This window comes from Acanthochromis polyacanthus, chromosome 15, assembly GCF_021347895.1.
Source record: "Acanthochromis polyacanthus isolate Apoly-LR-REF ecotype Palm Island chromosome 15, KAUST_Apoly_ChrSc, whole genome shotgun sequence".
Taxonomy (NCBI): Eukaryota; Metazoa; Chordata; class Actinopteri; family Pomacentridae; genus Acanthochromis; species Acanthochromis polyacanthus.
Window position 1 is genome coordinate 15,612,083 of NC_067127.1, and position 26,309 is coordinate 15,638,391.

General features: G+C 40.3%; 1 protein-coding gene across 2 annotated transcripts in view; it reads right to left on the reverse strand.

Annotated features, from left to right (window-relative positions):
- The window catches only part of macrod2 (mono-ADP ribosylhydrolase 2), a 415,173-nt gene that overhangs the window by 19,157 nt on the left and 369,707 nt on the right, over positions 1–26,309 (reverse strand). For both annotated transcript variants that reach the window (XM_022198433.2, XM_022198432.2), the window contains exons 9-13: positions 14,254–14,332; positions 7,945–7,983; positions 6,221–6,280; positions 1,783–1,821; positions 1,329–1,373 (exon numbers count right to left, since the gene is read on the reverse strand). In XM_022198433.2, the coding sequence (XP_022054125.1) occupies positions 1,329–1,373; positions 1,783–1,821; positions 6,221–6,280; positions 7,945–7,983; positions 14,254–14,332 (262 nt within the window). The remainder of the gene's footprint in view (positions 1–1,328; positions 1,374–1,782; positions 1,822–6,220; positions 6,281–7,944; positions 7,984–14,253; positions 14,333–26,309) is intronic.

Consider the following 26,309-nt stretch of genomic DNA (forward strand, 5'->3'; position numbering starts at 1 on the left):
TAAATTAGGCATAGGGAGTCAAAGCCTTCACATTAAATCCTGTAACACGTGGCAGAAAACAAGCCCATACTTCATTACTGCTGACAGAACAGGTTGCTCTTTTTCAGTTTGAATGGAGGTTGACAGAAAAGAAGGAAAAATTGTCAGAAACTTTAAAAAAAGGAGCAAAATTTCATGAAGAAAATGCATGCTTTATGCTGTATAAGCTAGTTCAAATGTAAGTCTGCTTGACAATAATTGTTATAATCGTTGGGGGTATAAAGGTCTCACTAGGTGGTGCTTGGCTTTTGGTACAGAGTGGTTACCAAACTTCGAAAGGGATGTCAGTCTCATTGATAAAATATATATAGCATTCATAGTTTGAGAACAAAATATAAGGACAAAAGAAGGTACATAGTGCAAAATGTGAAGGAAATGAGTACTTGCTGTAGATAAACAGGCTAATATTGGTTCATGCACAAAAATTACATTTTACAAAATAACCAAGAGCAAATAATTGAACAACATATTGATCAGTGGCATCTGGTTTTCCTTTGCAATACAAACACACAATCAAGAATGATGTAAGTGCTGCGTTTTTGGCTGAATTATCCTGCAGGTGCTGTTTTAAACTGTATATCCTTGTTCTTCCTAGCCCTAACTCTCTGTTTATGTCTCATGAGAAAGTAATTACATATCTCAGGTCTTGGATAGCATCCCAGGGCAGCATTTGCCATAACTCACTCATAGAATATCTACAAAATTCATGTTCAGAGAGGCTCTATCTGTCAAATTGTTGTGAATGGGATGGGATTTGAATAAAACAAAAACAGAGGAGAGGAGAGGCGAGGCGCTGCTCGCTGCCAGTATGCAAATGCAGAATCTTAATTATACAGCAGCAGCACAGAGGATATTCAGAAAAGAGAAATGGTTGTGGCTCAGCGTTAATGGTCGCCCCTTTGTACCCCCCCCCCCCCACACACACACACGCACGCACGCACACACCCTCAGTTCACTAAAGGCACTCACTTCGCTGTCAGCACCACAAAATGCATCAGAGTTTTGGGATCTGTTATACAGAAGCATTTACAGTTTTGTATACTAGTTATTCCTCTGCTGCTAACAAGACTGCTCAGGATGGATCTCTAATCAAACTCTGAAGTGAAAACCAGACCAAGTAGCTGCACGTCGGTCAGCTCCAACATTTCCCATCTGCTCTAGAGATAAGAGCGAGACCACTGTGTGCTTCTTCCTTCTCAGTCAGTGATGGGTAGGGTGGTGGCAATCTACACAGTGACAACATGTAATCACACACCCGCTCATGCTGCAGCCTTGACTTGTGACTGTACCTGGGTTTTGACTTGCCATCTCCACATCTTCATTTACCCCAGCATCTGGAAACAGAAGAGGAATTTAAAAGAGTGGAAAACATTTGAGTTCAGTGCTAGTGCCCGGAGTTGAATGGAGTTGGCTTTCGATATCACCTCAAACAGCCTTTCATTCCATCTCTTTGTGTAGCATTGTCTTTGTACTGCACTATGAGAGCAATGGAACCACAAAGACATGCATAAATTAAGTGACAAAAAAGAAGGGAAAAAGAATGTCACTTCTAAAGCCATACATAATTGAGGGATTTCTTTGTTCCAAGCGTGTGTGATAAGAGAACTTTTTTTTTTTGTTAGACTGGTGGCACACAGGATGGAAAGACAGAACCGAAGCGAATAGAAAATTCAATTTTTGATGACAAATGACATCAAGAAGCAATGGTTGAGCTGAGAGGCTTGGAACATAGAGGTACAATACCGTTGTCAGGTTCCTCTTCATCACCCGTTTCCTCTTTACCTGGAGAGGGAGGGAGGAGAATCATCAGCTAAATACAAACATGCATTTGAATAATGCCAGTCATTAATTTAAAAAAAACAAAGCAAACACCCATGATCACTGATCAACTGTTCATCTTCCCCAGGCAAATGAGAGAACAGGCATCACATTTTAAAACAACTTTATGTCTAGCTCCTGCTTCAGTTCACTTTCATTTACTCAATTTTAATTTCTCTCTCTCTCTCATATATATATATATATATATATATATATATACACACACACACACACGTTCATACTATATATAAAAAATACATACATTGATACTTATACTTTAACACAGATCATCATCAGGGGTCATGAGGGCATTTTCAGAATCTCAGCGGTCTAATGTATGCTCGAAAAGCAGAATTTAACGTTGAAATTAATTTGATAAAACTAATCCTTCCGTCATATCTGTTAATCCCACCCTCCTCAGCCCCTTTCTTGCTTTCACACATTCTTATACACACAGGCACACACATAAACCAATGACATTTGGGACAAATTGAGTAAATGAAAGCCATGACACCAATAAGAGAACATGCTTTACAATGGCTATTGTGCAGCTTCTATAATTGCTTTTTTAACAAGCTGCAGAGAGAAACCATTTTTTCATATCATGCAATTTTGCCCTGCACTCAGAACAATAAAAATGCCAGCCTCTATTAAAAGGGAAAAAGGCCAGTTCTACCAGTGCTGCATGTTTGTCTCAAGTACCTCTGTCCATCACGCAGAATACTGGTGACACACAGTAGATGGCAACCCTTTCTATTAATGATGACTGGCATTTGGAGATACAGTCACAGACAGAGGGGGGCTGAAAAGAATACCTCATTGGGGAAAAACAGCTTAAGAGGAATGCTCCACTAGCCTTGAGGTCACACAAAACCTTTCTTCTGTGTTTAAAAAATCATGCATGGCTATTGTATCTGTCTAAAGTGATGCCAAACAACAATATATCAGATATGACAAAAGACTGAATGTAATTTCCTCTTTGTTATTTGATCATTTGTATTTGGCTTATTCAATGAAACAGTATTCACTTTGTGATAAAGGATGCTGTGGCACAGACAGTGAATAAACCCACAATACACACACCAACCCAAAACAGAAGCATCAGAGTTGGGCAGATGTGATTTATAACGTCTCCAAGTTTAGATCAATTAGAGCAACGTCTCTCCGGAAAGTAAAAGCCCAACTAGCAGATCCCGGCTGCTGCTCAGTCATGTGCTACAAACAGCAGGTGGCAGCATTGTCACGGCTTTCTTACACAATATTCATTCTCTGAAACTGTCATCACTGAGAATCAGGGTCTGACATACTTCACACAGAAGGGTCCAGCAAACACCTCAAGACTTTTAGTGTCACTACTCCCATGAATTTCACTTGGAGAAATATGGTGGGAAAAAGGAAATTGCAGGCACTCGCCTGCCCTCGTGTTGACTGAGCAACAGCACCGTGGTGTTTTTCTGAATAAAATGCTTGTCTCACACACACTTATATGATTTATTTATGTCAACATCAGATTCAGGGGTACAGTATTACAAGGACATAAACAATTTAGAAGCTGATATGCAACCATCCTGGTGTGTCCTAGTTGCATGACTGTTGAGTAAACATCAACTGCAGATGATACTTTCTTGGAAGTAAAAGTAGCATTTCATATTCAGAAACGCATACACCCACACAGACACGCACATACTCACGCGCACACACACACGCACACAAGGCGTTATCTCTCCCCCAGCCCTGTCTGCTATTCCTTTTATTAAAGCCAACTGGAGCAAAGGACAGAAAAAGATAAAAAAGAAAAAAGAAAAAAGAGGGGAACCTGAAAAATTCATGAGACATGTGTAAAGGAAAAAGGGCTGTGAGATGACCAACAGCAATCATTCAAAGACCTTTTGCATGTGAAATGTGCGCAACCAAAGTGCAAGTGCGTTTATGAGCAATGCTTGACAGGCTGCCGCGGTGTAAAAGATGGCATCCCGCTGAGAGGCTCACTGTCTGTCCACACATAGCGTTATTAATCTGCATGTCCATCCACGCTCCATGCCATCTCTCACCGTCTCCCGCTCTCTTCCTCGGGCTTTTCCCAGAAAGCTCAAGCATGCCAGGCAAACAGACCCAGCCAGGCATTGATTTCTGGCTTAATGTTCACATTTTACTGTGCCCTGTGACATCCACTAATCTCCCTAATACCAATCTGATATCAAATAATAGACACTGTGGGACTGCTTGCCAACTCAGGTGTGCTCTGAAGAGGTTATATTCCACCTTGGACCTCAGTGCCAGCGCTCGCCTCAGTATCTCACCCGCCCTTCCCCTCGCTCTCTTTTTCTTTGTATAGCTTGGAGCATTTGCATGCTGTGCTTCTGTTTCATGTGGATTACATCACAGCACAGCTCATCACACACACAAACACACATAGAGTTAATCTGTGACCCTATTTTTCAAATACACTTAGTTTATTTGTAGATGATGAGGGAACATGTGTTGACTGCTTTTCAACAGGAAATGTTGTTTATCAAATGTAAACAACTCTCCTGTTCATCATCAGACCTGTTGGTCCAAAATAATATAATATAATATAATATAATATAATATAATATAATATAATATAATATAATATAATATAATATAATATAATATAATATAAGAAGCACTTTAAAATTGCCTTGTTTTGTGAATGGGAAACATTTATCAGACATTTATCAGACAGCAAGTGCATAGAAAATCTCACATCAAGAAAAAGCATAGTGAAACATTTAAAAAACAGAATAAAACAAGTGTCACATAAAAATAATATTTTGATGTTGTCTGATGTTCAAAAGAAGATAAAGAAGCTGCTGTGTTGTTTGAATTTTTAGTTGTACCACATAATATGTGCTCTGTTATACAGCAGGGTGTTTGTGCTAATTGTGTGCTTTTTACAGTTTTCTTACTTCAGTACACTGAGGATGAAGCAGCCTTTTACTTGTGGGATGACAAAACAACTGTAAGTGTTGCAGTTATTATATGTGAGGCAGAGGAGCCCTATAATTACCTTCAGTCCACTAACCAGTGTATTTGTCATGAAAAATCAGTGGAGAAGACCTTAATGCTTTCTCTTCATTGGTACTGTGGCTAAAAGCCCCTGATGCCTGACCCATGGACTGGGGAGAGTAAATCCCCTGAGGAGTATGATGGATGTGATAGATCACACTGAGGCATATTGACAGACACACTTCACCAGTTCTGCTGCAGACTGTAATTTATTCCAAAATGTGCTTCACACATTGACTATATCAAATAGAAAGACCAAGATGGAATATAGTGTGTTTTTGCAGAAAGAAGATCTTACATCGATGTTCAGAGGTGGTATGAGACTCTCAAGCGCCTTGTAATGTCTGTCTCACATAGCTGGCAGTGTTTTTGCAGCTCGCTTTTCCTCTGCTCTGTGCTATCTTGACATCTGAGTGTTTTCTATGATTAATCCTTCCTATGTGCTACATCGAACCAGACCTAACCTTTACAGTGCAAGCAGCACAAAATCATTTCATTCCCTTCCTGTGAGAGAGGTTGTCTCAAGGACTGACTGTTCCCATGCTAGAAAGCTGTGCCAAGGCCTTTTGTGAATGGATTAGTTACTATTAAGCTGTGGGGCCTGATAAATTAGGATTTATAAAGATTATTACAAAATACTTATGCCCTTCTAATGCTGGTGATTGAATTTGTGAATCATACTGAATTACTGTTGTGGATTATGGAAAGGTATGTTGAATAGGCAGAAGAAATGACTTATTGCGCTTTGTTTGACAGCACAGAATGTATTGACGCCCTTGAAGTGACTGCGCTATCTAGTCCAGCCTCTCACAATCAGTAAGAGGAACTGTTTCCCTAAAGAAAACAAGCATGACTGCTATCTTCAAAAATTCCCCGCAACCTTAAGGCTTGAAGACAAATTGATGGTGTACAATTTTAATTGCCTACTAACACCCTCCAGTGTAAGAATCTAATTATCTTTGGTCCATCGTATCGGAGAAGCCTATAATTGTTTCAATATTACACATCCAAAGGGGCTGAAACTGCAGAATAGCCAGATAATGGCTTCTTAAACAAGTTTGCCTCTAAGAAAACATTCTTTTAAAAAAGACCAAGCTTCATCTTGTATTCATTTCCCCAAAGAGGAACTTGGCATCAGAGAGCAAGAGATTACTGACCAAGAAAACACTTCATTACTTCATACCCACAAAACAATTTTTTCTGTAAACACATGTCAATGCAAAATGTTGCCTCTCCCGCTAATGCTGCTTGGCATTTTGAAAAGAAGCAGTCATAATTAGAATACAAGAAACACTGCATGCATGCAGAGACGCACAGTCAGACACAGACACACCTCTGTTGCGGTCGTCTTTTTCTTCCTTGGTTGTGGATTTCGTAGATGACGGTGTGTTATCTGTAAACAAATAAAAATAAACAGTAAATCAGTGATGTGAGACTGATGCTGGGGGATGCAAAGGGCATACCATGTTGTCAATGCAAACTGTTAAATGAGCTGTTGTGAGTAAAGATTACTTTTGATAAATCCATCCTAGCAGTGATGATTTCAACATTCTGTCTCGGCTGACTACTCTACAGAAGCCTGTGGGAGAGCTCTATGGCTCTTATGCCGTTTTGTTTTATACCTGCCCGACAAAAAAATGACTCCAGTGGGAGAGAAGGGAAGAATGTGAGGGTTTGAGACCAATTCCAGACCACAGTCTGGGACAAAAGCACCATTCCATGTGGGAATGGCAGCCATTCGAACCTTTGAATGGAGTCCAGGCTGACTGATTCAAACTCTGGCACATGGAGCAGAATAAAAGGCCAGTCCTTGGCACTGGCGCAGAAAACCATCAAACAGGGCCAAACTGGACTAGGGTAGGGCTGGCATGATGATACAACAGAGCTAGGAATTATCAGGGGTTGTTTCAGTTGGCTAGATGTGGTCTGATGCTATGCTATTATACAGTATGCAGTGAAAAAGCTGTTGAGCAACACAATAGAAAACAATAGCAGTTGGTCTGACCTAACTCTCCAACGCAGTGCCTCTCAGCCAAATCTTTATGATGTAGCCATTACGTGCACATTGTTTCACTCTGGAATATCACATTTTACAGTGCACTTATAAAACAGCCCTTTTATGTTCACCCAAAATGGAATCTCATTGAAAACACAGATGCGTGTAATTGGCAAATCATGGAGGTGACTTTGGGAGGAAAAACATTTTGATAGCACCCTGGATTCTACATCTACTGTAATCGGAACGCTTCCTTCGACAGACAGTAAAACTAACATTGTTCTCTGCTCAGTTGGTTGCATGTGTACTATGACCGTATCAGACGACCTAGCAGTTTGACGTGGAAACTCTGTGTGCGAGTTCTTTGGTAGTAAAAAAAAAAAAAATTCATGTTCCAAGACCTACTGTACAATGGCTAAAACTGCCACAGGCAGGACATTTTATGAAACTTTTCTTAAAAGCAGAATATTTTGTCCGCCAGTGAGGACAAAAAAAATGCTGCTAAACTCTTTTGGATCTATTGTTTCGGCTATTCGAACAATATCCACAGTTCCATGAGTCTTTCTTTTCGTGCCATTGCTTATTCAGGACATCAGTGAACAGACAAATGTCAATAGTTTATCTTGATAAGCAGTATGTGGGAGTTTCAGGCCGTGTGCCAAGATGGTGTGGTGATAAAAGCATTATGCACCGACAGTTGTGTTTGTGTTATCGCCTGGCGCACACTGCGGAGGGATGTTGCTCTGCTGTTTCTTTGTCACTTGCTTTAGGTGGTTTGAAGGCATTGTGCCCGTAAGCCGGATGAAAAGAATGGTGTTGGGAATTAGCTGCAGATATAAGCTCTTGTAACGTAATGTACCTGACATGAAGTATTTTTAACTGCAATGAGTCAGGCCTGGGATTCAACTTGTCACCAAACGAATAAACATTCAATTTCATGTGCTGCATAAAACCTCGCAAATCACTGTCATGAGCGGAAGCTACACCATTCACTCACCCTCTGTGTGCTTTAATGGAGGTGTTAAGGTGAAAAGGCAACCATGAAATATTCTGTCACTCACCTCCCTTCAGCTGCTCCTCTGTAACCTCCATGTCATTGTCTGGCAAAGAGGGAAAACGACAGTGTGTCAAAAAATGCTGTTTTATAATGTAAAATACAACGAGTCATCACACCTTGATCATAATGTTAGAGCACTGTGTTTTGATGCTGCTCTGGCTGCCTAAACCAAACAATGGAACCAGAAATTGCAGTTTCCTCAGAATGTGACTGAAATATGATCACATTCGCATGTCCAAAAGCTTGCTGAAAGCTGAGGCTCTTTCACCTCCTCCTTCCTCATCACACCAGCTGCCATGCTCTGAAATTTTACCAACAACCCTTAACAACCTCCCTCAATTCCCCCACCAGACGGCCTTGGATCTAGAGAGTTATTACACCAAATGACTGAGTATGTGGGTTTGTATTTAGGGGGGGTCACATTCATGAGACATTCTTTTTCAATTAAATCTATACCGGTAGTCTCAGCATAAATGACACAAAAACTCCAATTTCCTCAAATTACAAAGACTGCAGGCTGCCATGGACAACTGCGCCTTAAAAAAAAACAACCCTTTGATTTTCTCCTCTTTTCTCTTCTTTAAGTCTATTGTGCAAAACAGACTGAATGAACGAGAGGTGTTTCTGGGTGGATGAGTTGAGTTGCACAGTGGGAGAGGAGAAGAAGGCTTCGGATGGTGCTTTAGGAGGAACTGCAGAGGGAGACATGGGGAGAGAGGAACTGTGGATGCCTGCTCACAGCTCCTGGATCCACATACAAACACAGACTCATACACACTGAGATCTAGCCTCAAGATGATTCAAATGCTTTGTGTCATGCCAGTATAGATACTTTTTTTATGTGCACAGTTCGTAGTGTGGAATACACAGTGTTTGCAAGGGCACAGATATGACTGTATACGTGTGTATGGCTGTGCATGGGTCTGTGAAATGATTGCACCGTGGTTAACAAGCAAAAGCAAGTGTTAGCTTTGATGAAAGGCTGTTGTCATCTATTCTGTAGAAGTGTAACCATCAGAGCTCCCTGTGGATCCAGCGACAGGCTTTTCTTTTGTATAACACTGAATAAAAGGGTACAGTGCATTAATCTAACCCTGCTTGGGGAAACAAAGGAAGGCCCACTGATACAGTCCAACAACAGAGCAAGAATGGAAACATGGAGTGTCTGTGCTACTGCCACATACTGTTAGATTATTATCACGGCTCCAAACTGTGACTCCTTCAAGAATAACAGTATATGACAACTTCGCATTGCTCCTGTTTTCTTTCTAGGACATAGGTGGAGGTTACACTTACAATGGATTCATATATGACGGCATAACATGAAAACTCATGAGAAACTATCAGCTGTTCAACAGTTTGGGAAATAAGCTCATTCATGTATCCAAGAACTAGAAAGCAGGATTTAATTCTGCTCTTATATCATAGCGTTAAATAGAAAACTACTGCCAGGAGATGTCAAGGATAACATAAAGACGGGAAAAATGGAGCTACCAAGTTCTTACCGAAGGTAAAAACATCCACATAATTCCACTGATGTAAAATTCACTAGTTAAGCCTCACGGTCACAACAAGACTTAAACCAACCAAAACTCCCTGTTACATTTTGGTTTTTGTATAAATAGAAACAGTAATAAAAAAACTGATGACTTTTTAGAAAGTCCTTTTTATAAACTCCTAAAAAACAGCCCTTCATGCTTAAAAATAACTTAAATGTAACGCTACACTGTTAATTGCTTTAAAATGTGGCGACCTATGAAGTCACCGCTCTCCCAACTCATCAGTGCTGAAACACACCAGCTCACCAATAACTCTGCGTAAATGCAATATTTCACACTACAAAATAGCAAATTGTAATACTGGAGTTACTGTGTCATGCATATTTGAAAAGGAATCTGATTCTACAGAAGACTAATGATATGGAAGTTGACAGGATTGGTTCCTTATGCTCATGATGTATGAAACCTCGGAGGATCGGATCCGTATTCTTGAGTCTTTGGCACGCGGCAGTTTCAAAGGGAAAATACTCAGCTGTGGTGTCTTCTAACATGTAAAACACACCATACGGATTTGTTGACAATTTAAAATAAACTTTTGACAGAGCCTGGCTGTTTGTTACTGCATCATGCTAAGCAAAGCTAACCGTCTTCTGGCTCCAGCTTAATCTTTTAAGAGACAGACACGAGAGTGATATCGATCCTCTCATCTAAGTCTTGGAAAGTAGTATTGACCTTTTGATTAAGTTCTTGACAAGAAAGTGAAAGAGCTATTTCTTTAGGTTACATTTTTGCTACTGGAATAGCTTGTTAGAAATGTTAGGACACAGTCAGATTTGAATTTCAAACTGAACTGTACTAAAGCCAAGCAAGTTTCGACCTTCTAAATTATTAAAAGTAACCATGTCTAGCCAAAACCGAACATGGTGATAAGCAGGTCGTCGGGATATGTATTTGCACATTTTGTACGTGTCTGATTTATGCACAGACGTGAATATTTTCACATATGATGAGCTAAAGCGGAATCCTCATATCTGCCAAAGCTGACTGAGAGACTCTGTGTGCTTTTTCTGACAATCACATCACTAACACACCATGGTCTCCTCATTTCCCTGCCCCAAGGGATAGCCTTGTGAAACCAACACAGACTTCATTTTCACCCCTCACAGGGTTCCCGTAGCCCTTCACATCCTCTGTCAACAAATTACATGTGTGTGATAAAAGCCTTTGCATACCACAGCTTCCACTTCTTCCAAAGCGGTGGCTGTGGGGGTTGAGGGGATGCTTTTGTAATGGACATTTTGGGGGTAGGCGTGTGTGTGTGGGTTGAGGGGCTGGGAGTATGGAGTGTATTAAGTGCCATGTAAATAAATGTCAATTGGAAAGTCAGTGAAACAGTTGGAGAGAATGCAGCAGCCTCTGCAGATCTGTGGGCTGTGTTAATATTGTCAGCACCGTGGCTGATTGAGGAGAAGAGGAGATGGAGCCCAGCTTGTGGGCAGCCACCCGGATCATATTAGTGGAGGAGTGTACCCAGAATCAATTTCAACATGCTTTTACTCTCTACAACCACAGCTGCCTGACTGCTTCCATGCTCGCAAATAATACGTGCCAAGGCAAGCATGGGGTCAATCACGGCAATCGGAATATGTAATAGAATCATGTTATATGATTAATTGCATTGATTGAGCTCTTGTGTTAATCAATTAATGGTTATATTTTATTTCTCTAAAAATACAACCGCGTACAAACCCTGCTGGTCCTCTAAACCAGACAGCAAGACTGTCCCAGCGCTTTTGAGATGTGTACAGTGTGGGGCTTTTCAAATAATGAATAGGTCATTATATCAGTGGTTATTAGCTCAGTTGTCGAAGTGGGTAATGGATGGAAAATGGTGTTACAGAGGCATAAGCTAGTTGCTGTGTGCATTAGCTTGTTTGCTTATTTGCATATTTCAGTATTTGTGTATTAGAGAGGCCTCTTTGACAGAACTTATGGCTCTAAATACATGAAGTGCTCCTTGAGCTGGTGCTCCATAAAAGACCTTTGTCTGTTTGTGAGAGCGCCATCGTAACTCAGCTAAAAGCTCCTCCACTGGTAAGTTTTCTCAAACATTGGGCACACACCAGTGCAAAGCAAAATCTGGAGTCATTTGTTCTAGTCAAAATTCGATAGCTGACGTGGTGCAGCTTCCTGTTTTATATGTATACGCATGTGTGCCGTGGTTGATGTCCCTATATGCAGGTGTGTGTGAGTATTTTTGTCAGCACAGGCTATTTTTCAGTTCCCTCCTTCTGCAGAGAAGTAACCATATTTTGGCTCTCCCGTAGTGACAGCTTGTGGAAATGCACATTGTAATAAAGCAATTTCCTGTATGCAAATGTCCTGTTTACACATTCCTGCTCCAGTCATTGTCACTTGACAGATTGCTTGAATATGAGGAAAGCAGCTATACGATGAAAAATGAGAGTAGTAAGACTTCAATAAAAAATCTATTGTACCTGCTCTAAGCTGTAGACATGCTTGAAACTGATGTCAGAGGAAAGATCCAGAGTTTCACATGACCACACACACATACAAATTACAGAAAGTTCAAGACTAATATCCACAGCAGCTTTATAGCAGCATCCTGATAAAGAAGGCGACGCAGAAGCTCCTCTTTGGTAAAATGAGGAAGAATGATAGAAAGTGGACGAATGAGGTAATGGGAATGTGGCTTGGAAACAAGGAGAGGCACAAGTGAAAATAACTGAGGAGAGGGAGAGAGAAAAGGGAGGGGATATGTAACAGAGGCTTATTGAATGTGAGAGGATGTTGCAGGAGACAGAATGGTCTCAAGGCTCTGTGTGATGCATTCAGTGTTACCGCAAGATCTACCCGACTGTCTATCTCTAGCAGTGAAGATGATGAGATGTTCTGAAAGTGCTGGAGCACACCTGCAGAGCTAATTCACAGCCTCTGATTCACTACTGCCATTCTGTGCAGGCTAAATGCAAGTCTTTTCACACTACGGGGTTGTGCATTACCTACATGGTGCAATCATACCAATCAGCATTTCTTTCTTTACAGCGCACCTTTCCACTACTGTTTGAAATCCATCTATGTAGTTTATGCAGCCTGGCTAGATAAAACACTCCCTTTCATAAGTGTGTAGTCTACATTCACACTATAAGTAATCATGTCTTCTTTCAGTTTTTCCTTATGGAACAACTTAAAGAGCTTTTGTTTGTTTTCAGAGAGAATGTGGAAAATACTTTGAATGTGAAAGACGAGAACAGGTGTAGGTGAGCATGGTGGGAAGATGCCTGCCTCAGACCAGACACGACCCTGAATGGGAATGTCACATGTATTTAGACATTTGGTCAATAAGAGAATTAATATCCCTTCAAGCCCACACATACACAGCACAGCAATAGAGGTGGGCCTGACCTCAGGGGTCAAAGAACATGTCACAAGCCAGACACTGATGAGAAAAGCACTGGCATCATGGCGCATGCAAGAGTAGCTTTCTGAAAACCACCCAACATTTAATCAAAACTGACCTCTGCCTCCCTCATTACTAGCTCATTGCATCTTTGTAAACAATAGCTTTTAGAAGAATTATCTTCCAATAATGTAACTCTCAGAACTTTTCTGATTGCCCTTTGTGACACAGACACATACACACTCACAGCCTGTCATTTTGTTTTTTCCCTGTTCCCAGTCATGGAGCGATACAGGGTATTTATCCACTGACAGCACTTTTAAATGGCGAGAGTGATAACTGGAGAACAACAGCTCCAGATTCTCATCTCAAAGCACTAATATGATGAGACGGGTGCTGGGTGCATGGGGGCAGGCAGTATAATTAAGGTCTCTCCTCAGAATGTAATCTTTCAAGGAAGAGCCTGGGCGGGGAGCAGGAGAGATGACGGGAGTGCAGGGAGAACAAAACACTCTCCATCTGGGAGCAGCGAGATGAAGGCCTGAGAGCCGGTATTCCATTGGGGAGGTGAGGAGGGAAAAGTGAGGTAAATGGGAGGTAATGCTAGGCTGGCGAAGCCAGCCAGCCTCTTTCAGCTCCCCAGCTATTCAACTCAATCCTCTATGGAGCCCCCATCAGAGCTGGTGACTGCTCCTGGTCCCCGAAAAAAGATGATGGCATGAAAGGGGGGAGGGAATTGAAAGAGGGACAGAAAAGAGAGTGGGAGTAGAAGATAATGGATGTTTGTTTATTTCACACACAGAATTGAGGAGCAGTAACCAAGGATGATTAGTGGTTGCTATGCATCCCTGAATTTTTTTAGTTCTTGCAGCAGACATTCACTATCGTGGGCTATTGTTTCAGTTAATCAAATCTGACATTAAAGTTTCCTATGAATATCAAGAATTATGAACTTTCTGATACTTTCTGATACACAAGTATTTCAGTACTATGAAGGCAACATGTACAGAACCTGACACTTGTTTTACACACTGTCAGCATAAATTCTCACTGTTAATCTTCCCAGTGGTTCTGTGGGTGAATTAAATTTGTTTACACTGGAAGGTGTCATCCAAGCCTGACACATCCGTATATTACTGCTTCCAGCAACAAAGTATCTCTTGCTGCAGATGTTTTCTAGAATACATGGGGTAGCAAAGCTATCTAGCTGTATACAGATGGTCAGCTAGGTAAGTAGTCACATTAACTATGACATAAATCTTGGAAAGGAGGTATTGCAAAAGTCAGTGTGATAATCATTGATCAATTCAACTCAAAACAGCAACAGGAAGCAGAACAAATGCAGTGAATAGTAGTGATTGCTGTCCAGTCAGTTTGCAGTAAACACACATACCTTGAAACATGACAGCCATTTTCTTCTTGTAGATGGCAAAATCAGTCTCGAGGAAGACACAGAAAATGACCCGTGTGATCTGCACAGGAAGAAAAGAGATGGAAAAGCAATTAGTGAGAATGCTTACTGCAAAAAGGTCCCTTTTGTGAATTACATGGCAGAAAAAATGAGCACATGGTGGTGCAGTAGTTGGCGCTGTCACTCCACAGCAACAGGGTTTTGTGTTGGAGCCTGCTGGTCGACTAAGACCTTTCTATGTGGGGCTTGCATGTTTTTATGGGTCTTATGTAAGGATTTTTTTTTAGTGTGCGTTGGTCATTTAGTGTTAGCCTTGTGATGAACTTGTGACCTATCCAGGTACATGCTGCCTCTCACCTAATGTCAGCAATGCCCAGCCCCACAAAATCATTAATAAGATAAGGAAGGTCCAACTAAGGCAGGAAAACAAACTGGACAAATTTAGATCTGATGATAGCACCCAGAGAGAACTTTAAGAAAATATTACAGCACATTACAACACAACAGACATTATGAAATGGGTGCTTTAGTTAAAGCATGCACTTCTGTGTTAAATAAAATGAAAGGACAAAACTAAAGATAAGCAATGGAAAACTTGAAAATTACAAAAGAAAGTGGAAAATTCTTATTTTTACAAAAATAATTATTCTTATCCTACTATTAAAGATTCTAACACTAAATCAACGTTGAATACAACACAATATGAATACATTTGATATTGAAATCTGAAATGTCATAAAGACACAATTGTTGAAGTCAAAAACCTTTAATACAAAACAATAAAATGACTTGTTTACTGTTTCAATGTCAATACAGAGAATGGAATTTGAACACAGTACTGTGAGGATGCTTCCTAAAATAAAGCCAATAACAGTTTCATTGACCAATGAACTTGACAAAAATATTATCAAATCAATATTTGCAGCACCAGCTCTCCTACACTTCTACACTGCACAGTTTGTCAAGTTATTTGTCAGGCAGGTTATTCCAAGTATCTTGGAGAACTTGCCAGAGGATTTAGGCTGTTTCAGTTGCTTCTGTCTCTTTATGTTGTTCATATCAGGGCTCTCTTAAGCCACACCATCTGCTGCAGAACTTGTGTTCCTCTCACTAAAGATAGTTGTCTATAATTTGGCTGAATGTTTGGGGTTGTTGTCAAGTTGCAGAATGACTTTGGAATCAATCAGTTGTCTCCCTCATGAAGTTGCATGATGGATAAGAGTCTAAACATGTACAATGCCAAAAACATTTTCACTGTGTACTTTTGTTTTTGAAGTAAGACAGTCATAAAATGATTGGAAAGAGGTCACTGTTAGTCAATTGTGAATAAGAGGACTACCTTTGGTTCAATTAAACATTGATATAAAGCCATCCACTTACCCTACCAAACTTGCCAGACTGTGATAATGTGTCTAAAAAGAGCCACACACAGAACTCATGCAGGACCGCAGAGAAAGAGGTCACCTCTTCCCATTTCACCCTTCTCCAGTGGAGTCTTAGATGTGCAGGCATCAGTCACAGTCACAGAGATGCATTACACACCACAGCAGCAGATAATCGCTTGACTGAATAATGGCAATTTTACACAACAGCCATAATGGCAGCTACCCGCCTGCCATTCTCCTCCATGCGGGACGGTGATGTTCTGGGGGAATAAAGGGAGCTCATAGCTTTAGCCCCTATTCCTAACTCTGGCCAACACAAGAATCCGATTCAAAGAGGCACCCTTCTGGTGCTCATACAGACATACATCTATTAATAGTTTATGATCAGTGCTTTGGAGTAAATGTTAGGCGCTGTATCCAGGAAAGCAACATTTTATTTTGCTCAATGTCTTGGGGGGGGCATGTTCATAAAATGTAGACACCCTGTCAACCCCTCAACCCTGACAGAAAGTAAAAGAAAGCCTTAAGTCCCCTTTGAAGTCATGGGCTTGCTGACAAACAGAAAAAGCGATAATACGCCAAGATAGTGCGTACCACTGGGTGTTGGAAGACCACAGGACAGCGGCTCCCCAGGAATTTCCATCACTCTTTTGTGGCACGCCATTCTAAAACTGACTGCCCACTGTGAAACAGGATGAATCACGAATTCATTCTTTGCATCACACAGAAAAGCACATTTGCACACACACAGATACCACCGATAATGATTGTCCTATGCTGTATTTATTGTGGTAAAGCAAGGGGAAATAATCCTCCCGAAGCGCCATTCGGCTAAAACCAAAAAAATACATATAAAATTTTAGTAACCATGTCATGTATGCTCTTCCCAGTTCTCTCTCCCTCAATCTCTTTGTCTAGTTTCTGTTACACCATGTCCACATTCTGCACAAGGCTCAGGCAAGTTCTTTTATTCCTCAGATCAGAAACACATTGTATGGTCTTTGACAGATATCAGCCAGACCAGGATGCCAAATGAAACCAGCAACACCAGAGAAGAACATTGACATTCTGCCTGTATCTAAACAAACAGTGTTGGCCAAGAATTCGCAATAGTGTAAAACGAATCAAATCCAACAGAGAAGGTGATCTGTGCCTTTTGCTTTGTAGAACTAAATTCCACCACACTTTAAAACGACAATCCTTTCAAAGCCAACCTGAGACAGCTTATCTCCTGTATGCACACATACCATACTGTTTAGTCATAGGAAAAAAAGTTGAAAAGTTGGAAAGGATATTCCCAAATACCAGGGTGAATTAAGATCATATGCACCAGATGTTATTATTTTTACTTTTAAAGATTATTTTTGTGAGAATTTTATGTTTTTATTAGACAGTAACTGGAAAAATGGAGAGTGGAATGATCTGCAGGAAATAGTCAGACGAGCTAAGAATCAAATTGCGGTTCAGGGCATTTGCACCCATGTGTGATGTGCCCCAGTGCCTGGTATGTTTAATCATATACACGTTAAAACTCATCATTCACATCATATGAATTAGCAACCACACACACACAGAAATGATGATGCACATAATGGCATAACACTATGAGTGTTATTATTTTGCATGGTGGAAAACATACATTGGTACAACAGGAAAAAAAACAGACTCTTCTGGCCAATTAGAGTGAAAGTGAGCATGATTTAAATGAGCACTGAAGAGCAGAAAATGTTACTAAATACTTCATTTTAGATTTTCAATTTTAGATTTTGGGCCCAATATTTTCTTCCGAGGCTGGGAGGTGTGTGTGTGTGTGTGTGTGTGTGTGTGTGCGCTGAGTGTGCACCCTGCAGTTGCCAAGGTTGAAAAAGTTAATGGAAGACTAATTAGAAAGCTGGGATCACTGCATGCTAACCTGCCCAGTCATTACTCATCCCTGATTGGAGGGCCTCTGTCAAAGGGTGAGCATAAAATGATTGGGTGCCCTGGTTGCATAGATGAGGGATGGCTGTATTGACAGAAATATATTCTGGACAGTAAGATACAGGACTGTCTAGGGGGGCTGACCTCTCGCTCTCTGAGCTGTACTTAGTGGAGATCCAACCAGCAAAGGAAAACCTAAGAACTCGATGGACTTTCATAATAAAAAGAACCTAAAATGTACAAACGGCATCATTTGGACATTATGCAAGAGCTAAACATGATGATTTTCAGAAGACACTTTGCAATCTTTTAATTTAATTTAGAAGAAATCAAAATTAGATTTTGAAAAACTTTTTAATCATTTTCACATCCCTGATGAGTTCAACAAAATATATGAAAATATGGGAAGAAGTTGAGACACTGTTGTGTTGCAATATGGTGATGATGGCACATTATAATTTCTATGACACAAGAAAATACATTATTTACAGTGAAGACACTTTTTGTCAACACTAATGCTGGACTGTGAAATACATATTTCATTACATAAAGATCTCATTTAAATTATTTTATATAAATCACCTGCAGAACACGTTGTTCGTCTCGGCTAATCAATTCAAAAGCGATGGCTGCTGTAGTTGTGTTCTGAATATATGATAAGATGAGACTAATTAAAATGATAATGTGCATGACACATAAAATGCAGAGAAACAAGATTTGGGAGTGGGCCGCTCTGTCAGTCTGTAGCAGATGCATGTGTCACCGTGCTAATGAGCAACATGAAACAATATGAAGTTCTCCTTTATTCACATCTCCTGTTTCATGGAAATCTGTATATGATTTTTAATCTGTGTGTATCTGTGGCTCATCATTCTGGTGCAGGGCTCACCAGGTGCCCCAGACTCCTACTGGCTGGCTAACAGATGAGCTGTCATAGCTGGCCACCCATGCCCATAATTACATTGGGGGCAGTGCCAGCAGAATCTGACGTGCAGACTCCAAACACGTACTTTTGCTACTTGCATTTCCTTCTTGATTCTGTCACAAACAATAATAGGGACAGGTTGCCCTAGCATGTCTGCTCCAGCTGGAGCCCGAACCCAAGGGAGATCTGTGTCCTGTGCTGCCTCGTTACCAAGGCACTGTCTGATGTAGAGTCCTGAATGGTTGCATCCAGATGGACAACAGTGACAGGAGTCTGATAGACTGCACTATTATCAGCTGAAATAATTCTTTCATTCACTTTAGTTGTTCATGTTCTAGTAGGCTGTAGTAAGTGAACACCTGCAGGCACTTGATGGAAAACACATCACAATGTCTACACATAATGATCTGTATATATCATAAATAGAGAGTAAATATGTGTATACTATGTCTGTTTTGTTTATGATTCACTCATCTCTGACATGACATATGTCACATATGAGTATTGTGTCTGTGATCGTACATTGTTAGTACATGTCATTGTTCAAAAGAGATTGAATAATTCCAGCAAATTATTCCTGAGACAGAAATATCTCCCCATAAAACACAGCCTTCTAGCTGCATCATCAAAGCCATAATCAGTGAGCACTCGTCTCCTTTGTTGTCAAAAGCGCTGGATTGGATAGAGGGTTCACTCTGTGGCAGGTGGACCATATCCAAGCTTTATTACTGACGTAATTACACACAGCTGCGCCCTCCTTACCAATAGCACACAGAGCCTGCAGCTTGGAATAGTGCAGGAAAACGCAGCTTGGGTCTGACATCTATAGTCAGAGCTGTGTAAACAGCTCAGCCACATATAAACATTCCTGGATCCTTCATGACCGTGAAAGCACAACTCCTCAGCTCACCTTCTGCTGCTTAAAATCTGCTCGTCATTGTGACATCCCTCGTGTCTTCTCCTTTTACCAAAAGTAGAGATTAGGTTGGTGGCAGGGCTGACAGCCAGGCACTGGCACTGGCTCAGGTGAAGCTGTGAGCGGCCCTCCATTTGACTTTGATTGACCTCTCCAACGAATGCTCCGGCTCCACCTGCAGCAAGCTGGTGAATTATCATTTCAAAGAAGTGCCCAGAAAAGGTTATCCCTTTGAACAAAACGCCTCTATCCATACATCAAAGGACGAGCCTGACATTGGGCTTTGAGAAGGCCTGGTTACGACCAAAGCTCGGAAGAAATGCTGACCTAAAATTCTTACTTCTCAAAGCCCGTCGACATTAGATGCCCACTATATCACGATAAGGGCAATAGCTTCATATTGAAATACAGACCACAGATTTTGATAAATGCTTATGTACACAATTATGCATGAGGGCTCAGCACAGTGTGACTAAACAGAAGTGATAACATTCTGGTAAGCTGCCTGGCTATTTCATCAGTGTAAAACATCACCACGCTGCTTCTCAGGCCGTATGCAGAGCAGAATATAAAACATTTTGACAGGAAAATGCTGTCTTGCTAGATTTGGAAAATTCCATAAGATAATATATCAGCAATTTGTATGTTAATTCAACAAATGCTGCATGTGCCTCACATATTTTACACATTAGAGCTGAACAAATAGTTCCTACTGTATATTCAGGCTTCACTACTGCATGGCGCTGTAGACGAAAATTGGAGTACAGCATGCTTGAGGCATCTCGCATTTTAGCTCACATTTTCAAAAATTGTTCTCTCAAACCGAAAGAGACAGCATTTGACTTTCACAGGCTTTGAGCCGTTCCTGCCAACTCCTGCTGCCAGCAGCAGAAGCGCTGTGCTATCTGATTTTTTTTTATTTAAAGGGCACACACAATTTCAGTAGGAAAACCTCACAATTCACCCTGTGTATTTTATTTTATATTACTTTAATATATAGTCTTTCAGGAAGCGAAGGGCAGGCTCTATGGATTTTAAATTTCTCAATATGTTTTGTCAATAAGAACAACAAACACAACAGCTAAGATGTTCTAAAGTGGCTGTTTAAGTTCAACTTTGTCTGATGTGAAGAAAAAAAAGTCAATAATTCAGACAGGAACACTGAGTGACATTGCCTTGCTCCAACTAAATGTTTAGTAGTATGAAACCAGTGGCAGTAATGAAAATCCTTCCTGACCAACAAGAGGACTTGTAATTACCTTGGAGAGAATCTAAGGAAAAGTCAATCCCACCAGAGCTTTCCAGTTCACAATACTGCAACATAGCTTTGGCATGTGAGTGATGGTGTAATGGGCTCCACTGATAAATTTGTCAATTAATATGGATGGTCAAATAATTATAATGATGGAATACTTATATTGAGTCTATAGGGAATAGAGGGAGTGTGAAGGAGAAGGATTGGGTCATTTTCTAATCATAAAGATGAGAGGTAGTGCAGCTGCGGATGAGGTCAGAGGGGAATGATGAAGGAAGGACTAATATGAGGCCTGTATCTATGATCCATGGCTGCATTGTAATGATCTGACCTCTGGACAGCCACCAGCCTATAACAACCTCTGCTGATGAGGCATGAGTGTCTAAAAGAAGGTGGAGAGAGTGCTACCGTGAAAACTTGATAAAATGTACAAGAAATTTATGAGGTCCAACTTAGAGCTGAAGTTAAAAAAAAAAAGATTCAGTCTATTTTTCGCCTTGTGTTGAGTCAGAAAAAAACTCTTCTTTTTTTATGTCTCTGCGAGTATTTCAAAACCACAAATGAATTGAATGCAGAGCTTAATAAACACATCCTTCAACATCTCAATTAGTAGATGTCTGTAGCGTGAAAAACAAATTCTTTAAAAAGTCCACAAATATCAGAGCTCAGTTTCTACAGAAATGAAGTGTTTTATTTAATGCTGCTGCTTGTTTGAATAGACATCCAGTACCTGAGGTTTGCTGCTGTCAACTTTTAGCTCCCTTCAAACTGCATGAAGAGACAAGAGAAAGTCACTGAAGTTTGTCTGGCTCTTGTTAAAGGTATTCTGCGGAGTTTTCAACTCGCATAATTCTGTTTACGTTCAACTTTTCTCATCAAAAATGCATTGTTTGTCTCCACAAGGGGAGAGCATGTTGAATGCATTTCCTCCCTCATGAGTCTGTCATTTGAATGTTCTGAAGGTCCTTTTCTGTTCTTTTATTGGTTCGTTGACAAGTTTTACTGCCCACTAACTGTTACTATACATTATGTGCACGTCACCACATGCAAGCAACGTGGTGGCCCCCTCATCAACACGTTGCTCCAAGTGCTACTGGTGGTCTAGACCTTTACACACTCAAAGTAGAACTTTTCAGAAACTGAAAACAGTTTTGAAAAGTAAATGTATCTTGTATTTTAAAAATAAACTCTTGTCAGAGCCGTAGGCATACATACATATATACCACTGCCTCACAATATTTTTTCACTTGCTCGTATCTCTTCTTTATGTGAGTTCAACCTTCCCGATGAGCTCCTTTAAAGCAGTGACTAACCTTTCACATTTTTGCTGTGCTTCAAATTCCCATATTGATCACCAACTGGCAATATTAGATGTTAAATTGAATGACTGCTTGAGTCAGGATCGAGTCTTCCCATCAGCTCTCCAGGATCATGCAGGGGTCATGTTGCTTAGTTGTCAAATCCACTAATATTTTCATTTCCCCTTTACTATTTAGTCAATACATGCTCATGCTCTGGGAAGAGGCCAGTAACAGCCAACTCAGTCCTCTCTGAGGGAGGTTGCTGTGTGCGGCCAAGTACAGACATCCTGTAAACCTGTTACCCAGCTCATGTTGATGAAGCCATAATACAGTGTGTTTCTTGTCGGATAGAGGCAGTTTTCACACAACAAGGGCAAAGCATTGTAGGTCCAGAAGCAGTGGCTATAGGGAAAACACAGTGTTAAACAAATGAAATCCACTGATGCGCACTAAGAAAAACAACAAAATCTCCTTTCTGTTACTCAGATAAATCATTTTGGATACCATTCCTCAAGTGTATGCAGGGTTTGCAGTAGTCAGTGTGTGGCTCCGAGTGATTGTTTGGCATGTCCGGCTTCTCCTTTTCAGCTGCATGTTTGCCCTGTCTGGGCCTGACTAGTTCTAGGGGGGTTTCCTTGGAGGAAATATGTGGTGTGATCCAGCCAGGTCCTCTCCACTTTGAGTACTATACAAAAGCTGCCAGATGAATGGGAATCCAATCACAGCTCCCCAAGGCAAAATTCCCTGAACTGCATACAAGTTTGGATTTGGCTGCCATGAACTTTACATAAAGACCACGGGGGCCACAATGAGGCACGGAGGACGCACTGGCAATCTGTAATTTATCTAACAAACCTATCTCCATTTCTTCAGGAGAACGGATGTACTAAAGGCACTAACAGACTGTGCCTTCATTCTGTGCATCCTTGTTAACCATCCTCTGTAGCCTTGTAAAACAGTCAGTGCTTGAACATGATGATGCAGATGAGAGAGTGTGTGGGCTGTACTATCCTTCGCTACATGGAAATGCTAATAATTTTTTCAGTCCTCTAAGGTTTTACCCACACGTGAAGTTTTTTTTTTTTTCCTGTGGCTCTTAATGCCACGAGGTCAAAAGGAACACTCATTAGAAAGCACTCGGCTTCACACACACTTTCTTCCAGTCAAAGCTATTACCCCCGTGTTACTTTCATAACAGAGTCCATACAAGATGCCAACACAATGTTCAGGCAGAAATATGAATATTATTTTCATTTTGTTCCTACATATCCAGTGTCTGCATTAGAGCTGGCTGAACTCTCAAAGAAAAGGTTCATTAAAGCACTTTTTGCTCTAACATCCATCCAACGACACAGTCTGAGTAGTACTCAATACTCGGTTATTTAATCTCAACTTTGGAAATGGGCTTATTTTTTTTCCGTCTGCCATTTGTCACCCAATTAGAGCCAAGCTTAAAATCTAAACTCTCTCATTATATTCTTCAAATCATCCTATGATGTTGTCTCACAGGGTATGACAAAAAAGGATGAAGAAATACCTGTGATATTTAAAGGAAAAATGTAAATGAACACGTGCTGCGATGAAAAACGGATCCTTTTCACATTTAAATGCCACAATAGCCACTGTGAGGGAGATTTATACACTGCTGAACAGAACATGGGATGAGTGTAACGGAAATTTAAAAAAAAACTGAGAGCAGTACCATATGGCCGTGTGGGCGACATCAAACGGGAAAGAAAAGTCTGAGAGCAGAGGTGCTGTTTGACATAACATACAAAGTGGAATGAAGATCTGATCTGGACTTTGTCAGATGCATGGAGCAAATTTACAACCTCTCATTCAACGTGAATTTGTGGAGAGCATATTTCGATACAGTGACAGCCTGGCAGAAGGTGAAATGCTTATTGAGGGGGCAGTAGATCAGGATTACCACAAAAGTAGAGAAAATGGTTAAACATTACGAGACACATAAATCACTAATGAATAGAGACAACATGAGAGAATATTTGCTGGAGAGTTGAGCATGTTAAAAGGCAGTTAACACTACTCAGCTGGAAAGTAAATGCAGCAAAGTAATGTCAAAGTAGACACATATGTTGATGTTTGGTTGTAAATAAGATCCAGTTCTCACAGAAAGAGCAGTCACAGTCTGTGATTAAACTAAAAATTTCTGGTTTTGCTTTCCTCTGCGTTGCTGTAATTGGCAGCAGCAGACTGATAGGAGGTGCCTGAAGGTGTTTGCTCGAGAGATGGGAGGCTGATTAGATATTGTACATGTAAGTGGCTCACAAGGTTTATAGCAGGTTAATCAACTAAAGCAGAGTTAAACCAAGGAGATTTGTGCAAATGACTGTCACCCACTGATGCCGTTCTGTTTTCGATGAAAAACAGCTGTGTTATAGTGGATCTAGTCACTCAAAGGCCCAGTTACGGGCTGTTATATTATGACACAATGGTTACCTTTACAGCTGGCCTTAACACGCACATCCCACATCTGGATATCTGGACTCCATTAATAGTAAATCTGAGATAAAAACGAGTCTATCGTAGCATAAACCATGAAATCTGATATATCTTTTCCTCACATAAATTGCTAAAGGCAGATTACATCTTAGCACTGCAGTATGTCTGAACATTAGCCTCAGTTATTGTTTAAGAAGTGCCCTGCTTTAACAATGTATTTTGATTGTCTGAAGACAAGAAACCTCTGTGAGGGAAGATAATGTGGATTTAAGTAACTGAACAAATGAACACATATGACATTTTGTCCTTATATCAGTCGGTCAGTTTCTGTCTGACTTGCTTGATTTACATGGGAAAGAATAACTGCACTTGAGTTTTTGACATTTATTGTTATGTGTGGTTGCAATGTGCGACTAGCTCAGGAACACACATCTCATTCTGAATCTGATTTGCAGCTTCCTTGCTCAATACAATTATTCTCTGATTGCAATTTTGGTGCCAATACAGGTGCAACAAAGATCAAAAATGTAACTTGGGGAAGTTCATCTAGATCAGAATTAGGTTTTGTAGGAAGAAGACTTCTAATTATTTGAGCCCTGTTAAGCAAGCAGTTTCATTATGAGAGAACCATTTGTTAAAAGTTCAGAGTGCTGTCAAGCTGTATTCCTAACAACTCATAAAAGAAGATGAAAAGCTTTTAAAAGCTGCTGAGAACAATGTGAACAAAACATTAATAAGAACAAAACATCCTGTTGAACTACCTAACCTTAAATTCAGAGGACTTTAAGACAAAATGCAATAAAAAGGCAGTCTTAAAACTAATTTTTGAATAAATCTGGAGAGGTTTTGTCATCATCTACAGCCTCACAGAGTCACAACAGTGCAGTAGGAGGAGGGAGAAAAGGTAATTCTCCCCCGTCTCCCGGATTTGCATGATTTCCCTTAGAGAGTAATATATCTATATTAGCGTCAGTGTCCTTATGCACGTTTGCATGCTGTGCAGCACCTCAGGGCTGACCAACATATTTTTAACACACAAGACCACTTAGGAAAAAGACAAGGTTCTTTTTGCATTTGTGTGAATGAATATATCTGATCCCATGTTTACAAATATAGACTATATAATAATGTATATATATATATATATATATATATATATATATATATATATACATACATATATAAATAGCACCTTTGGTTACCGAATAATAATAGACAGTGTACATATAACACCTAAATACTGTATGTAAATGTGCATCCAGGTTTGTGATACTAATTCAACAGAAAAAAATGCGACACAATTCAGTCTGACTGATCAGAGCGTTTGTAAATGCTGATTGTTACTAAAATAGGTAGCACTGTGCCTTTCAAACACCAATCCACAACAAATGCAGCAGTCAAAAGACCCCTTGAGTAATAATAAAATTGCTAAAGTGGGTCTAATTAGCATGGTTCATGGAAGAAAGCTCTGTGCTCAACTCTTGAATATAAATCAAACCATTTCACTTGTTGGCTGATCAAATAAAAGCCTCTAAAATGTAAATAAATCCAATGACTTCTTGACTTAAGTGGGATACCTGTGGGCTAATATGAAATAAATAAACAGTGAAATGTGAGCAGCTGTATATCCGCACTGACAATATTAATCAGTACTGTTAGACTCAACATCTTTTTGCCATGTTGGGAGTTAAAAGAGGTCATGCTAAAGAGACATGATTGCCTTACACTGTGAATTCAATTACAGCAAGGTACTTTTTATCTAAAGAGAAAGAGCTGTGGAGCAGAAGATGTTTTATTTCTTTGTAGCAAACAATTTAGCTCAAGGCATTGAGCTAGTCTGTGTCACGCATGATGGACGTTCACACAACATGGC